At 53.0% G+C, this 15,695-nt stretch overlaps 6 protein-coding genes across 6 annotated transcripts in view; 3 read left to right on the top strand and 3 right to left on the bottom strand.

Annotated features, from left to right (window-relative positions):
- Positions 1 to 1,615: 1,615 nt before the first annotated feature.
- On the top strand, positions 1,616 to 3,193 carry Triagg1_2337 (uncharacterized protein; the record flags this gene model as incomplete). Its single annotated transcript, XM_062896507.1, has 1 exon — positions 1,616 to 3,193. One exon carries the CDS (start codon positions 1,616 to 1,618, stop codon positions 3,191 to 3,193), a length of 1,578 nt encoding a protein of 525 aa, XP_062758549.1.
- A 375-nt stretch (positions 3,194 to 3,568) lies between these two features.
- On the bottom strand, positions 3,569 to 4,630 carry Triagg1_2336 (uncharacterized protein; the record flags this gene model as incomplete). Its single annotated transcript, XM_062896506.1, has 2 exons — positions 3,569 to 4,173; positions 4,312 to 4,630. 2 exons carry the CDS (start codon positions 4,628 to 4,630, stop codon positions 3,569 to 3,571), a joined length of 924 nt encoding a protein of 307 aa, XP_062758548.1.
- Positions 4,631 to 5,860: 1,230 nt separating this feature from the next.
- Positions 5,861 to 9,150, top strand: Triagg1_2335 (uncharacterized protein; the record flags this gene model as incomplete). Its single annotated transcript, XM_062896505.1, has 6 exons — positions 5,861 to 6,019; positions 6,088 to 6,514; positions 6,588 to 7,381; positions 7,436 to 7,846; positions 8,126 to 8,289; positions 8,424 to 9,150. The coding sequence occupies 6 exons, from the start codon at positions 5,861 to 5,863 to the stop codon at positions 9,148 to 9,150; spliced, it is 2,682 nt and encodes an 893-aa protein (XP_062758547.1).
- Positions 9,151 to 9,829: 679 nt separating this feature from the next.
- On the bottom strand, positions 9,830 to 11,851 carry Triagg1_2334 (uncharacterized protein; the record flags this gene model as incomplete). The annotated part of the gene is made up of 1 exon (XM_062896504.1): positions 9,830 to 11,851. One exon carries the CDS (start codon positions 11,849 to 11,851, stop codon positions 9,830 to 9,832), a length of 2,022 nt encoding a protein of 673 aa, XP_062758546.1.
- Positions 11,852 to 12,548: 697 nt separating this feature from the next.
- Triagg1_2333 (uncharacterized protein) lies at positions 12,549 to 13,544 on the bottom strand (the record flags this gene model as incomplete). Its single annotated transcript, XM_062896503.1, has 1 exon — positions 12,549 to 13,544. One exon carries the CDS (start codon positions 13,542 to 13,544, stop codon positions 12,549 to 12,551), a length of 996 nt encoding a protein of 331 aa, XP_062758545.1.
- An 864-nt stretch (positions 13,545 to 14,408) lies between these two features.
- Triagg1_2332 (uncharacterized protein) overlaps positions 14,409 to 15,695 on the top strand; it is a gene marked incomplete at both ends in the record, with an annotated part of 3,478 nt that continues 2,191 nt past the window's right edge. The window contains one exon of the mRNA XM_062896502.1: positions 14,409 to 15,603. Within this exon, the coding sequence (XP_062758544.1) occupies positions 14,409 to 15,603 (1,195 nt within the window). The remainder of the gene's footprint in view (positions 15,604 to 15,695) is intronic.

The following is a 15,695-nucleotide window of genomic DNA, read 5'->3' as shown; positions in this document are numbered from 1 at the left end:
ACGAGGTGGGTCGACAGGCTGGAGAGATGCTGAGCCCATGGTCACACGCTTCGAGGCAGAATCTGGTAAAAAGCCATGCAATGCACGAGTTGTGCCAAGGCCTGGGCAGGTGGAGAGAGCAGGCCAGGGAGCCTTGAACCTTGTTTGTTTTCGAACCTGGAACCGGCTCGACAGGGCGCCAGAAGGGCTGTAAAGGGCTCCAAACGCCTCTAAGGAGTTGCGTCAATGGCCGTGCTGGAGCTTAAAAGAACATCCCGGGACGAGCTGAGTGAGACCTTGCCTGCAGCTGAGCCGGCGTGCAGTGATCCATCCATCCCTAGTACTGAGGTGTTATAGGCCTTGTGCCTTTTGCGTACTGTAGGGAGGGAAAACAAAAAAGAGACCTGGAGAGGCCGGCCGGCGCTGGGGCTGCTGCTAAGAACTGGGGCGAGTTTAGTTAGTGGTGCCGTAGTTGGGACGATCCAGGTTCCGAGTACCGAGCAGGTATTCTCTATTACATGCCGCGCAACATGCTTGTTAGGCTGTTGGGTGGAAGATGGGCCGAATTCTGGCGGAGATTGATTCGTATGCCTGTGCTGTTGCACTGCCGCAAGACCACTAACATGAGGGAGACTGCGCACGGGGCCCTTTGACTCTAATTCATGGATGGTATAATACGAAGCATCTGGGCATGACAGGTACTTGCAGCCCTGGCGAACATACAAAGTCCCAGAGTTCCAAGGTTGCCACGAGCAGAAGGGAGCCCGCAAATAGCGCAGAATTTAGCAGCATGGAGTACATAATGGCACCCAGCAAATGCCGCGGCAACTGGGCGGTTCCCTGTCCCTCCTACGTAACTAAACCTGGCCGAGTCGTATTAGCAGCAAATCTACTCCGTAAGCCGTGCGAGCTTATCTCGAATCGTTCTCGTTCATGACGGCATTGACTTCTTGTGCCCTCCGAATTGATTCCTACCTTAGTAGGTACCTAGTAGTAAGGTAGGTAAGGTAGACTCTGGTACCTTGTGTCTCGTACTCGTACTTGTACCACCGCGTCACCTGACTGCGCGCGCCTGTTCTTGTCCCCGGCAGACGCGCAAAAGCTCATGGCGGCACAGCCTTTAGGCGCCGTGTTTCAAAACCAGCATCGCCGGCGCTTGATCTGCTGGATCTGAGCTGTGATCGGGCATCATCGGCGTTTTGTTTCGTTCTTCGTCTTTTCAGGCGCTTCTCTTTCGGGCTGGCTGAAGAATTGCAGCCTCATCTTTCACTCTCTGAGTCTCTGTGACTCCCCCCCTCTTCTTCTTCTCTTCTCTTGTACGGAACATCTTTTCTTCGCATTTCGCATCTTGTTCTATTATTTCTTGCCCTCTTTTTTGTTGTTGTTGTTGTGCTGTCACCGCTCGCGCCTTGCTTCCCAAGCCCAACCTGCCGCCAACCCCATCTCCTTCCTCGTCTTCGCGATCCTTTCGGCTGCCCAACAATTTCCTTCCTTCACATCTTCGTTACCCCTCACTGGTGCGAGGCTTTTATCCTTCGACACGACGGGCGATTTCAATTCATTTGTGCAGGCGCAAATATCTGAACCGCAACACAGTTTCGAGTTGGGAGGGAAGCAAAAGGAAAATACCAGCGAAATGCCGGCCTCGTTGAAGGAGCGATCGAGCCGGCTGCAGATGTTTGCACGCCTCAAATCCGACAACGAAGTCAGGGCCAAGTCCAATGCCGACGTCAACACCAACGGAAACCTCAACGGCAATGCGGCAGTCCACCAGACTCGCGAGCCAGAGCGCTATCAGAGCTCTGCTCCGCCAGCCTTCTCGTCCGCCGTAGAACGAAGGGAATTGGCAGACAGCGCTCGGGTTCCTGTCCCAGGAGCCAATGCTCGCCAGCCCAGCGCACATCAGCGGAGATTTAGCCAGCCGCCGCCCGAGTCGGTGCAGCGATCCCATTCGCAGTCCCCAGCCAGCCAACATCGCCCTATGGACATATTTACGGGCTCCCAATTAGGCGACAGCTTTATGAATTCTGGCCTAACAACGCCGCAGTACGAGCCATCCGAAGCCGACCACGAACCGATGCCGGATAAGCGGAATACAATTGTTACTGCTCCTGCTCCTGCTGTCTCCATCGCTGCTCCGGCCGCCATCACCAGACCTGCCCCCCGCTACAACTTTGATAGGAGAATTCTCCCAAATGACGGCGCCGCCTTTCAGCTCGGGGAAGACCTCCTCATGAGAGTAGTTCCAACTAATGGGCATCGTAACCCCCCATCCACCTACATGAACGATGGTTTTAATAGAACCGCCGTCAATGGGTACAATAGACCACCTGGAAACTATCGACCAACCTACTCTCGACCAGAAGCATCGCCAGAGAAACAAACCGCGATGCCCATGCGCGATCTCAGGGTTCGACATGTGCAAATGCCGAGACAGTTTGAGTTCGACGATAGGGAAAAGAGGAGTACATCTCCTGCTTTTGCAAACAGGGGGCGGCTGATAAGAGACAGAGGAGACGATTTCCGTCCCATGACTAGATTCAGGGATCTAGAAGAGGTAGAGGATGAAGAGGGAGCAGCTTACGAAGAGGAGAATGGAGACCAAGACGATGGCACATCCACCGTAGGCGGCCGCGAAGATGGACATGCCACCCCGAGAGTAAGAGGGCATCCTCTATCACCACATCGAGCTGCGCTGGAGCGCCTCATGACGACAACCATTCCACCTTTTAAACCATCGGCGCCCAAAGACAAGAAACGCAGACGAGGAAGCCTCGATTACGATGACATGGCTCTCAGCAACATGGCCTACGCCGATCTCGACAAAGAACCGTTCGACTTTGACCCCTCCAAGGCGACAACGCAGGCCGGTTCAGGTGCTCCTGCGGGTACTGTGGAGGCTCGCGTCGCAAGGATAGAGCAGGGCATGCGCCAGAGCGAGAAGGAGCAGCGCCTCATGTTTGCAAACATGGATTTCGACGACTGGGAAGAGGCGGGCGACTGGTTTGCCGAGCAGTTCTCCGAGATTATGCATAAAATGAGGGTGGTCCGGCGTAACAAGCGGAAAATGATGAGGGAGTTTGAGGACGAGGCAGCTTCTCGCGAGGAGGCGGTCCGGGAACAGACGGCGGCTATTGACAAAAAACTGAACCGGATGCTGCAGGAGGGCCAGCGCTTGATGACTCCAAACGACGCCAAGGCTGCGCAGCAGTGATGCCCGTTCTTTTACCCCAAGCAAGCTGCGTCTTCCTGGTGCTGTGACATTTTGAGTGTGGAGTTGTGGGTATTCATGTGCAATGTTGATTATTGCAGGCTCGACAGATGGGATGGGGCAGGACGGGATGGGGCGGCGCTGGGCGTGGCCTAGAGCGTCTATAAGCCTCACAACGGAAAGCATGGCGTTGGCGGGTAATGATCTAATGAAATGAGATTGTTTTTTCTTTTCTTTTTTTTGTGGGATATAAATGGAATGGTCTAGCCAAGATGTGCCCATGTTGCGCCATCTAGAATTCTACCTGTTGCTAAAAGAAGCACTTTTCTGTTCTAACGAGACAACTAGCCCTGCCCTCTCTCTACCTCTCTTCCATGTTCAAATCTCAATCACCTGCTTCACCTTTCTGTCACGTCCAACCACCATCCGCAGTTGGGCCCCTGGCTTGTCTGGGAAGAGGCCTTTTCGAAGCCCTTCAGAGTAGAGCTCGTAGGCAGGGTAATAAGCGTCGACGAATCTGATGACCTGCTCCTTGGTCATGCCGGCGTTGGGATCCCCCCTCGTCAGACGAAGATGCTCCTCCTGTTCCAGGCGCCAATCATAGACGTACTCGGTATTCTCCGAGTCGATGTGAAGAAAAGCGTCAAACAAGCGCGTCACATCATCATACTCGCCGAGTTTCTCGTTGACAGCGAGGAGGTGCTCCAGACGGTGCTGGCGAAGAGTGCGGCTGGGGGCGGCGTGTTTGGCGGCGACGGCTTCGGGGGAGATGGGGCGGAAGCCGATGCACCAGCCTTCGAGGATGACGACTTGAAGAGGGTTTTGGGGAGGTTGTTGTTGTTGGTTGATGAGGGGCCAGGTGGAGGGGGGGAGGCGGTCGCCTTGGCCGGAGAAGAGGGCTTTGTCGTATTGGGGGAGGGAGGTTGGGGCGTGGGTTAGGAGGGAGGAGAAGACGGATTTGAGGAGGGAGGTGTCGTGGGTGCCTGTTTGGGAGGATGTGAGCTTTTTTTATTTTGTTGTTTTTATTGAAGCTGGTGTGAGGATTGAAAATGTATATAAGGTGGTATGAGGAAGGGTGTGTGTGTGTGTGTAAGTGAAAGTGAGTGAGTGAGAGTATATACCTGGCTCCCCGCGGACCTGCCACAGGGCGTTGTCTGGATTCTCACGCGCCAGAGCAAGCTGCTGCTCGTGCGGCAGATAGAAGTCGTCGATGCTGCAGACGAGGGTTGGGATGCCCTCGCGGTTGAGGGCTTCGGCGAGGGGCACGACGAGGGTGGATTTGCCGACGCCTTGGAGGCCGTTGAGGCCGATGATGAGGGGAGGAGGCTGGTGGTGAGAGTTGGAATTGGAGTCGGAATTGGATTGTTGGTGTAGCTGGAGGCGGTTTAGGATAAATGGGATGCATATTGGGGATTTATCGTCTATGAATTGCGTTGCCATTGTGGGGTTTATTTTGTTGTTTACGAGAAGAACGAGGTGATTTTTTTATGAGATTTGGTGGTTGGAGGGAGATATTGATGTCTTGTATATTATGGACTACATACATGGGGGAGTGTGGTGTGTGGGCGGCCGGGCTCCGGGGCCGCACCGGTGACTTGATTGACCGAGCGGTTCGGGTTTGGCTTTTAGCGGACTGGAGTGTTGAGGTGAGTTTGTGTGGGGAGGCGGTAGATTGATGAAGCGTTGGGGGGAGGATGAGAAGCTGGGTGAGTGAAACACGTGATGTCGTGATGTTGAGGATGGGAGTAGTGATGGGTAGGTACCTGGCCAAGGTGTAGCAGAGGAGGAATCAGAGATGGTAAAACGGAGTAGAGGAGAGATGAGTCGTTGTGTGTGTTGGTAGTAGTATGCAAGATCAAGCCGGTGATGACGAGAGAGAGAGAATACGGGGTGCAGGCAGAGTATGGAGAGAGATGGAGAGCATTGCGATTGAGTGCAGCGTAGCAGGTACAGATGCGCGTCAGATGCTCGGAGAACACCAAGGCATTAAAGAAGGGGGATTCGAATTGCATGTGTCATGTCGTGTCGATATAGCGGTGCTCCGTACACGATACATGTTACTCCGAAGCTTACCGTAAACCCTGGAAGTTACCTAGTAGACGTCTCACAAGTCTTAGTAAATGGCTGACAAGGATGGGCACGTGAATGTGTTTCTCGTCATCCCCCAGCTTTAGCCTCCAGCATTCAATACCCCAACTTTTCTGCTCCTCCGTACTCCGGTCTCCGTGTTATGCACAGCAGATTTCCTCCAAAAAAGCATGTGAATAGACATAAACACTCCCTGCTTCTCCGCTTCCAGCCTAGCGCCCTCCCCGGCCTCTAAACCCTCTAAACTCGGTCCAAGTCGCGGTACAACAAGTGGCACACAAGCGGTACCGACGCAGTACCCGCCCCAGCTCAAGCCGAGGCATCGACACCTTTTGCTTGTCCAAACCCGGTCCGTCCGCATCACTTTAAAAAAGTCGACGAGCGTGACACCGTCTTCTTCTTCCTTCTTTCTCTTGATTGAATTCCTCTCTGTGCACCATCTAGATACCCCTCCTCTTCTTCTCCTCCTCTTCTTCTCCCTTTGACACTTGGTTTGTTCTTGTGTCTTGACGTCGTATTCCGCTTCAGCGTCACTCTCCCATCACAGACACACACACACACACACAGCAACTTGCCGACGTCATGGCTGAGCAACTGAGATACGACGGCCAGGTCGTGGTCATCACCGGAGCTGGCGGTGGTCTGGGCAAGGCCTATGCCACCTTCTTCGGCTCTCGAGGCGCCAGCGTGGTCGTCAACGACCTGGGCGGCACCTTCAAGGGCGAGGGAACCTCTACAAAGGTCGGTGAATGGATGCCCTTGTTCTTCTTCTTCAATCGAATCGAAATAGCTAACCGCCTCCTCCGCAGGCTGCTGATGTCGTCGTCGACGAAATCGTCAAGGCCGGCGGCAAGGCCGTTGCCAACTACGACAGCGTCGAGTTCGGCGAGCGCATCATCGAGACGGCCATCAAGGCCTTTGGCCGCATCGACATCCTCATCAACAATGCCGGCATCCTGCGCGACATTGCCTTCAAGAACCTCAAGGACGAGGACTGGGACCTCATCATCAAGGTCCACGTCACGGGCGCCTACAAGTGCTCCCGCGCCGCCTGGCCTCACTTCCGCAAGCAAAAGTACGGCCGAGTCATCAACACCGCCTCGGCCGCCGGTCTGTTTGGCAGCTTCGGCCAGACCAACTACTCTGCTGCCAAGCTCGCCATGGTTGGCTTCACCGAGACGCTGGCCAAGGAGGGCGCCAAGTACAACATCCTGTCCAACGTCATTGCTCCCATTGGTATGTGCCTTTTCCGAGGCTGAATGCAGCTTTCGTTTCTGAGCTGATGGGCTAACTCGAGCGTGACAAATAGCTGCTAGCCGCATGACCGAGACCATCATGCCCCCCGATGTTCTCAAGGCTCTCGGCCCCGAGTGGATTGTGCCGCTCGTTGCCGTGCTCGTTCACTCCAACAATACCGAGAACGGCAGCATCTTCGAGGCCGGTGCCGGTCACATCGCCAAGCTGCGATGGGAGAGATCCAGCGGTCTGCTCCTCAAGGCCGACGACTCGTACACCCCCGGCGCCATCTTGAAGCAGTGGAACAAGGTCATTGACTTCTCCAACCCTCAGTACCCCTCTGGCCCCAACGACTTCTTGACCCTGCTGGAGGACTCCATGAAGATGGGCCCCAGCGACAAGGGCGAGAAGCTCGACTTCACCGGCCGCGTTGCTCTCATCACTGGCGCCGGTGCCGGTATCGGACGTGCCTATGCTCTGGCCTTTGCCAAGCACGGCGCCTCCGTCGTCGTCAACGATCTCGTCAACCCCGACACCACCGTCGAGGAGATCAAGAAGCTCGGCGGCAAGGCTGTCGGCGTCAAGGCCTCTGCCGAGGACGGTGATGCCGTCGTCAAGGGCGCCATTGACGCCTTTGGCCGTGTCGACATTGTCGTCAACAACGCCGGCATCCTCCGCGACAAGGCCTTTACCAACATGGACGACGGCCTGTGGAACCCCGTCATGAACGTGCACCTGCGCGGTACCTACAAGGTCACCAAGGCTGCTTGGCCCTACTTCCTCAAGCAAAAGTATGGCCGTGTTATCAACACCACCTCCACCTCTGGTATCTACGGCAACTTTGGCCAGGCCAACTATGCCGCTGCTGTAAGATTCCCCCCCTTGATTCATGTGTCTTAACAAGTCTAACATACATCACAGAAATGCGGTATTCTTGGCTTCTCCCGCGCTCTGGCCCTCGAGGGCTTCAAGTACGGCATCTACGTCAACACCATTGCCCCCAACGCTGGCACTGCCATGACCGCCACCATCATGCCCAAGGAGATGGTCGACGCCTTCAAGCCCGACTACATTGCTCCCCTTGTCCTCGCCCTCAGCAGCGACAAGTGCCCCAACCCCACTGGCGGCCTGTACGAGGTCGGCAGCGGCTGGGTCGGCAAGACTCGATGGCAGCGAACCGGTGGCCACGGCTTCCCCATCAACGTGCCTCTGGTGCCTGAGGAGGTCGTCAAGCAGTGGGAGAAGATTGTCAACTTTGACGATGGCCGTGCGGATCATCCCGAGAAGGCTCAGGACGGCCTGGAGAAGATCATGGCCAACATGGAGAACAAGGTATGAGAAACGTCAAGTACATGATGTTAAATGATTTTTCTTCTTCTTCTTCTTTTTTTTATGTTTTCCTACTATTTGCTCGTCTCTCCATCTGGCATGTCAACATTTGGAAGAAGACTTTTGTATCACCACCACGAACCTATCAAAGCCCTGTACATATTGGATTAGTTCCCTAAAGATGAAAGAAATGCTATTGGAAAGAAAGAGAACAAGAATTTTCACGTTTCACATTGAATGACCCGTGGCTAATTTGTGTGTGTGTTTTTTCTCTGCTCTTAGAGCGAGGGTGGTTCTGCTGCCGCCCCTACCAATGAACATCTCGCCGCCATTGCTGAGGCTCTCAACAAGGAGGGTAGTCCTACCGAGTACAACTTGACGGAGCGTGATGCCATTCTGTACAATCTCGGTGTTGGCGCCAAGAGCAAGGAGCTGAAATATGTCTTGTAAGCCGTGATGGACCCCTGAATGCCCCTTATCTCACTACGTTCTCATGAGCTACATCTTCAACTTCATCAATATCCCTCCAATTTGTTGGAAAAGGACATGTCTAACACGAAGTTTTACAAAAAAAAAACAGTGAGGGCGCAGAAGACTTCCAAGTCCTCCCCACATTCGGCGTCATCCCAGCTTTCAGCGCAGAAATGCCCTTTGACTTCGACACCATCGTGCCAAACTTCTCGCCCATGATGCTCCTCCACGGCGAGCAGTTCCTCGAGATCCGCAAGTTCCCCATCCCCACCGCCGGCCGCCTGCATTCCCGCGGCAAACTGCTCGAGGTCGTCGACAAGGGCTCCGCCTCCGTCGTGAAAACGGGCATCACTACTGTCAACGCCGAGACTGGCGAGGACGTGTTTTACAATGAAATGACTGTGTTTTTGCGCGGCGCGGGAGGGTTTGGCGGCGCGAAAAAGGGCCAGGATAGGGGTCCTGCGACGGCGGCGAATGAGCCTCCCAAGCGGGCGCCGGATGTCGTCGTCGAGGAGGCCACGGGGGAGGATCAGGCGGCGATTTACCGTCTGAGCGGCGATTACAACCCGCTGCATATCGATCCTGGGTTTGCTAAGATGGGAGGCTTCAAGGCGCCCATCCTGCACGGCCTGTGCACGTTTGGTGTTGCTGGCAAGGCCGTGTACGACAAGTTCGGCGCGATCAAGAACATCAAGGTGAGGTTTGCGGGGCCGGTGATTCCGGGGCAGACGATTGTGACGGAGATGTGGAGGGAGGGAGGCAAGGTTGTGTTTCAGAGCAAGGTGAAGGAGACGGGCAAGTTGGCGATTGCGGGAGCTGCTGCTGAACTTGCGTGAGAGCTGTGATGATGAAGAAGAAGAAGTTTGATGAATGTATACTATATATTTTAATGTTTCATGTGTGTTAAGAGGCTAGGATGCAATACTTTCATGTCGACGATTTGTTTAAATTCATGTGTCAAAAGGAGTTTTCTATGCATCCATCCATCCATTCGTCAAGTTATTATCCCGCCCTTTACATTTTCATGAATCGACGACGCTCAGCCCCTCGTAAAATAGAAAAAAAAAACAAGCTCATGAAAAAGACAAATTCCCAATGCCTAACCGTAAAAGGAAACATATATGCAAAGAGAAGAGTTGAAGAATTAAGGGAAAACAAGACAGCCGACATCTATCCTCGTCGTACTGTTTCTTCCGAAGCAGTCGAAGAGTTGGATGAGTACTTGGCCACGCTCTTGATAAAGACAAAGGAAATGATGAGAAACGTAGGCAGGTCTAAGTCGAGCCCGTCTTGATGGAAAATATCCAAACTGGCCAAGAGCGCTGCCAGGAGCGCATATAATCATGGATCATGCATGCCAATCTTTGATAGTCCACATGACGCCGCGCAGGGATGTTTCTCAAGTTGGAATGGCAAGGAGGAGAGAGTGAGAGATATGCCAGAACTGCAGCCCGAGCAGCTCATTCTCTAGCAAATGCTCACAAACCCCAACCGAGATTGCCCTCCCCATCTCGCTCACACCAAGATCGTCTCAACCACAATGTCCAAAACTTCCCCCAGAGAAGGCAACCGTCCCGCCACCAGGATCTGCTCCACGCTGCCCATGCCCGTAGCCCGCGCCGCGATGCCCGTCTCCAGAAAGGCCTTCTCCGGCCCGGACAGGTCCCTCTTCTCCGTGTCTTTCCACTTTCGCTCCGCTTCTTCGCGGGCCTCCTGCAGCACTTGGTCGACATTTTCTGATTCCCACAAGTTGCACCTCTCACACTCGAGGCATGGTCTAGGATCGCCGTCGGGCCGGAAGTGGTCACAAAAGTGGCGGTACCCTTCCTCGGTGAGGTCGGCACGGCAAACGTAGCACATCTTGTAGCCGCAGGGACAGGTGAGCTTGTTGCAGCCTGCATTCTTGACAAACGACGTGTTGCACCGAGGGCAGACTCGTTTGATGGCCATGCTCATGGCCTGCTCGACCTGCGTTCGCAGCGCAACTAGAGATGACTCGTTGCAGACATGGATATCTGTCCAAACTTTGCTGCACGAGAGACAGGACACTCGGCCACACTCGGGGTTTTGGCAAGAGAATTGGAGACCTCGTCGGCGTCGAGAATGCCTTGCGACGGCGAGCTTCCATTCCGACGATATTTGCTTCCAAAAAGATGTCCAAGAGGTGAATGCCAAAGCGGTAATAAGAGATATCGCAGCCAGGGGAAGGACGAGGACGACGCAGACGACGCAAAAGAAGAGAAACACCAGGTGAAGAACGCCAGTAACACGAATCCGCATCTTTGACCTTTGATGCGGCAAGTATATGTCGTCAATCTCTGCATAGTTGCAGAACGGACAGTGTACCAGTGGTAGTTTTGCGGCAAGCAAGGCGTGCTCTGCAAGGCGCTGGTCTAGTTGATGTAGAATCTCGGCGCCCTTCTTCTCCTCCAGCATGGCCCTGCGCATGTGTTCATATGAGACATGGCCGGGACACTGGTCGCGGTCGACGGCCATGCACTTCAGCGTTCCCGTCTCGGGGATGATGCTGCTCAGCCAGCCCTGCCCAAAGACGGCCTCCTTGATGGAGTGCTGGACGCAGCGGAAGCAAATCATGTGTGCGTCCTTGTTGCAGTGCGTAAACTCCTCAAAGGCGCCCGTGGTGAAGCAGCACGTGCACTCGTGAATGGCGCCCGCCTCTTCGGCCTCCTCGTTGTTTAGCAGCACAGCGGCCGCGCGGTCCTTAACCTCCCGCTCTTCTCTATCCTTTTCTTTCAGTGGGCGGACGAGCGCATCGTATAGCTCTCGATCAAGCTCGGCGTTGCCCGTAGACCGCACCGTAGGTATGCTAGAGCCATGGCCAGTCGTGCGCCAGCGGACAAGAGGATGGTTGTCTGCCTCGCCCGTGGCCACAGGCTTCCGTCTCATGAAGATGGACGAGATGGTGAAGCGCCATGATTTAGATGACAGCGTCACGAGAGTCCTCCGAGCGTCCAGATAGGAGTAGTTGGACTCGGCAAGGACCGCATTGATGGTCGACTTGGACAGGCCTTTAAACTCCTGCCACGCAAGCGCTTGGACCGCCTTCTTGTACTCGTTGCTTCGGAATATTTCTGCTCTCGGCACCAGCCGATGGCCGGGGCCATCGACATCCGCCTCCTCCTTGTCCTTGTCCTTGTCCCTGTCGTCGTTCCCAGCCTGCAGTCTGTTGTGGCTCTCGGGCCCGGCAACCTTCCACCTGCCCTTGACCCATACTGCACGGTTCTTCAGCAGAGCATCGGCCACCAGGGCGAGCCTCGATTCGCCGTCAAAGTTGCCCAGCAGCTCCCGAAAGACCTCGATCTGGATATCAGGGAACACGGCCGCCAGGGCCTCGAGGCCGCAGTTGAGCTCGCGCAGGTCCGGTCGTTCGGGCGGGATGCATGGCAGCTGGGCCTCGTCGTGGATGTACTCGGGCGGGATGTCGCCGTCGACGGCCGGGACGGAGCGCGCCTTGCTGGAGGACGAGCCGAAGGAAGACGATCTATCGCTGGAAGAGAGCAGCGCTGGCAGGGGCATGGCGGATGCTCATGCTGGAGCGGTGCCCTATGGCATGGGCCGGGATCTAGACGGTGGGGGGGATGTCGATTTTGTCTCGATCGATGCTGTTGATGGAGGCAAAGGGTGCTGCTGTGTCCTTGTAGAGATGGCAAGAATTTTTTGCTGTTGAATGATATAGTGGGAAACGATATGGGGGGTATAAATACAGAAAGAATAGCGGTTGAGGATGAGGATGAAGACGGCGATGGCAACTTTGTCCACGGTGGTGGAGTCGCTGAATTGAGTTGCTCACCTAACATTGACCCCAAGGCTGACCCCCGTGCTTTTAGTGAGTGTCGCTGGTCCCTTTACCTGCTGGGAGCTGCACTTTAGTGCTGTGACGGTGTGCCTTTAATTAGGTGGTAAGCCTCGTATGAAGCTGCAGTATTGCATACCTGTCAAGGGGATTGGAATTCTGCTGTGGCGTAAGGTATTCTCTACTTTAGCTTGATGTTTAAACGATCTGCATTCTAACTGTTTGTTAGGTACTGTCAACATTCACTGTACCAAGCAAACAGTCTCAGGCACTCGCCCAGTTCCTAACATGTGATTCTGATACCCTACATCTCCTGACTTTCGATCTTGTCCAGCTGCTGCAAAGGATTGGTTCAATGCATTGATGTTTTGAAATACGGCAAGTGCCTCTATCAGCTGTCTAATAATAAGAGTCGACCCCTTACTCCAATGTCGCCATCGGCTCAAATCCTGGCAGCACACCCTCAGCGGAATTAATCAGCTTGGTCAACAACTGCCCCTCCGCAAGAGCCCCTAGATTATCTATGTCGATGTTCTTCAATAGCTTCTCACCCACTCCACCAACCCCGTTGACGTCAGGTTTCTCCTTGGAGGGATCAAAATACACAGGGTCGTCCTCGGGTCTCAGAAGCCTAAAAGTACGGCGCAGGCCTTGTGCAAAGTCATGCCTGAAGCCGGCTTCAGCCCGCATGTCGAATTCGGCTTTGAAAGAAATGGCTTTACCGTGAAAGCGTGATCGCTCGACGAGGATTGCCAAGTGGAAGTTGGGCATAACACCGTAATTTTGTTGCTTGTTTTGCTCACAATACCACTCAACGCCATTGAATCTCCCAGTATGCTGGTCATGAAGGCGATATGCGGTTCCCCTGTCAAAGTGTCGCCGAGTGTATGACACCTCAGAACTTCTGTTCACGCTGACTTCTGCTTGAACGACCTGATCTATGCCCAATTTCCCTCCATATTCATTGGTGTCTGCAACATTCGCTTCCGTAATGTTCCAGTATTCATCCTGTACAAATGGTGCGTAAGCAACCACCTGAGGACGTGCCCCGAAGGCGTCCCTTGGGTCGCGTTTGTCGTCTTCGTCAAATTGAAGACTGATCCTCACCGACTGGAAACGAGAGTCGCGGTCGTGGCAGGATAGCTTTACACCCAAGACAACCAGAGTCATGGGTACCTCTTTATCGGGGTTCTTCCAACCATGGCAGCAGAGGATAAGCTCAACCGTCTTCTTGAATTTCGATTTTTTTGCAGAGACATGTATGGCTGATCGCTGGAATCGATCGTCCTTGGGGTTGAAGGTTTTGAAACCGCCGAGCGAACCGCTGAAATCAGGTTCTAGCTCTTCGTAGAGGTGGTCATCCGCACGGAAGATGACATTTCTGATGGGAAAATTGAGAGTGGAATTTTGAGCCATGCTTTTGATATCCCACTCGCAAGCTGATGTTGGGAACGGTTTGAAATCGTGAGATGTTTAAAGGGGTACCATCAACCTTTTTTCTCAGTACTATTGAAATTGGAAACAGTAAACTATCAGACCTTTGGTAGGCACGCCGTAACAGAGGCGAGGTACATCTTCCTGCCGCACCTCCGATAATCGCTCAAGAATATCTCGACCCGCTGTGTGAAATTACGCTGTAGTACAACAGCTCGTATTTGTATATATTACTAGGTAGAGTTACTAGGTACTTATGCGCTGTGCCGATATCAAGCCTGTTGTACAGCAACTTGTATTTGCAAATATAACAAAGTACCTCCTGATATGATAATATTAACCTTGTTGTACTACCTCGTATTCATATATCATGGAGTGCTGTGTACTATACCGATATCAAACTTGTTATACAACAGCTCGTATCTGTAAATACAACAAGGTACATGTTAGAAGATCATGAACAAATGATAACGGGATAAGATTTGATTCGTGAAGGTTCTTTCCGAAGTTTTACAAGGACCACCTCTTGGCGACCGGCGGAAATTGAATTCTCTCACCGCTGCTTGCAATCTCCCGCCCTTCGGGACATGGACCAGAGGATTTTGATAATGACGAGAGTATCATTCATATCTCGGATCAATTTTATATTATAGAGAATATTTCTAGGCGAGAATGCCTTTCTGAAGAAAGAAGGTATATATCTTGTTGCTCTTTCAGTTCCATTGCATTTCAATCCCAACTTCCATACACACACGTGTGTTTTCGAGAATTCCTTTCTGATCAACAATCGCTTCTAATCTTCAGGTCCATTTTACAACCCAGCATCAAACTTCTGACGCTTCCACCATGAGCTTAGTCAACGCCAGTCAATCAGAGATCCAGCCGCCTCCATTGCTAAAGATGATTAGCAAGGACGGGCATCGGGGTATCGGGCCCTACTGGGAGGCTTTGATTAGTGATTGGGAGGCGGATCGCACATACGATATAATCCGCGAGGGAATCGAGAGATACGAGAAACGTGCTCCTGAGACAGCCGCGGAAGAATCGAAAGCGGCCGTTTTCAGTCAACTGAGAGATATTCTGACGTTCGAGTCTGAAACAATACGAACCCAAACTCAGAGGATCCAATTACTTTACGAGGTTACACGAGACTTCGTAAAGAATGATAGCAAAGCCAAAAAATCCCTACCTACTGTCAAGCGATTAGAGCATGCAGGCTTGATCATAAAGGCCATATGCTACCGTCATCCGAAGATAGCATTCGAGCCATCCTTGGATGGTAATGGCAACTTTTATCATCCGTCAGCGTTCCAATTCGCAGTGACATCAAAATCCGACTACATGTTGCAAATCGTACTGGATGAGCTCATGGATAGCTTTGAGAACGATATCAGCGCAAATTCCAAAATCAACCCGCAGGGACCCCAATCGCAAGATGTCAATTGTGAAAGCAAGATGGCAGCGGAAAACGACATGAGGGATTTCCTAGAGCTACTACTCAATACCTCTACTTCTTTACAACCAGATGTTGTGGCTAGGGTTATGGATATACTCAAGATGATGGTGAGCAAAAATTCAAGTCTCATCGATGAGAAAACCTGGGAAATTGCAGTCACAACGCCAGCACCAGACTTTGTTCGTCTTCTACTCGAGTCAAAAGATTCAAAATTTCTCACAAAAGCGCACGCTGCATTTGTCATCGAAAAGGGAACTGCGGGGATGTGGAATATGTTTCCAGAGAAGTCTCGCCGCGAATTCATTTCCGACCCAGACTGCAGTTTCTTGCATAAAGCTGTATCACTGGGGAAAGTGGATATGGTAGAGGCACTCCTAGAGCTGGAGCCTACTTTGATAGAAATTACGGTGCAAGAGGCGGGATATGAATATCCCATACAACATCTGAAGAAACTTGGGGAAACCCCGAACGCTGATGGAAAGGGCGAAGAGTATAATGCGATCCGTGATTTGCTTGTCCACGCCATGATTCGAAGCCAAAATTTTGGACTTCAGAAAATTCGGGAAACATTGAAAAATTCCAACGGTATGTTAACGATAAATTAACCTCCGCGCCGGCGGGGGGGGGGGGGGGGGGGGGGGGGGGGGGGGGGGGGGGGGGGGGGGGGGGGGGGGGGG

The sequence above is a fragment of the Trichoderma aggressivum genome (assembly GCF_033847375.1).
Source record: "Trichoderma aggressivum f. europaeum strain CBS 100526 chromosome Unknown scaffold_006, whole genome shotgun sequence".
In the NCBI taxonomy this organism is placed as follows: domain Eukaryota; kingdom Fungi; phylum Ascomycota; class Sordariomycetes; order Hypocreales; family Hypocreaceae; genus Trichoderma; species Trichoderma aggressivum.
This window is presented reverse-complemented; position numbering and strand designations above follow the sequence as displayed.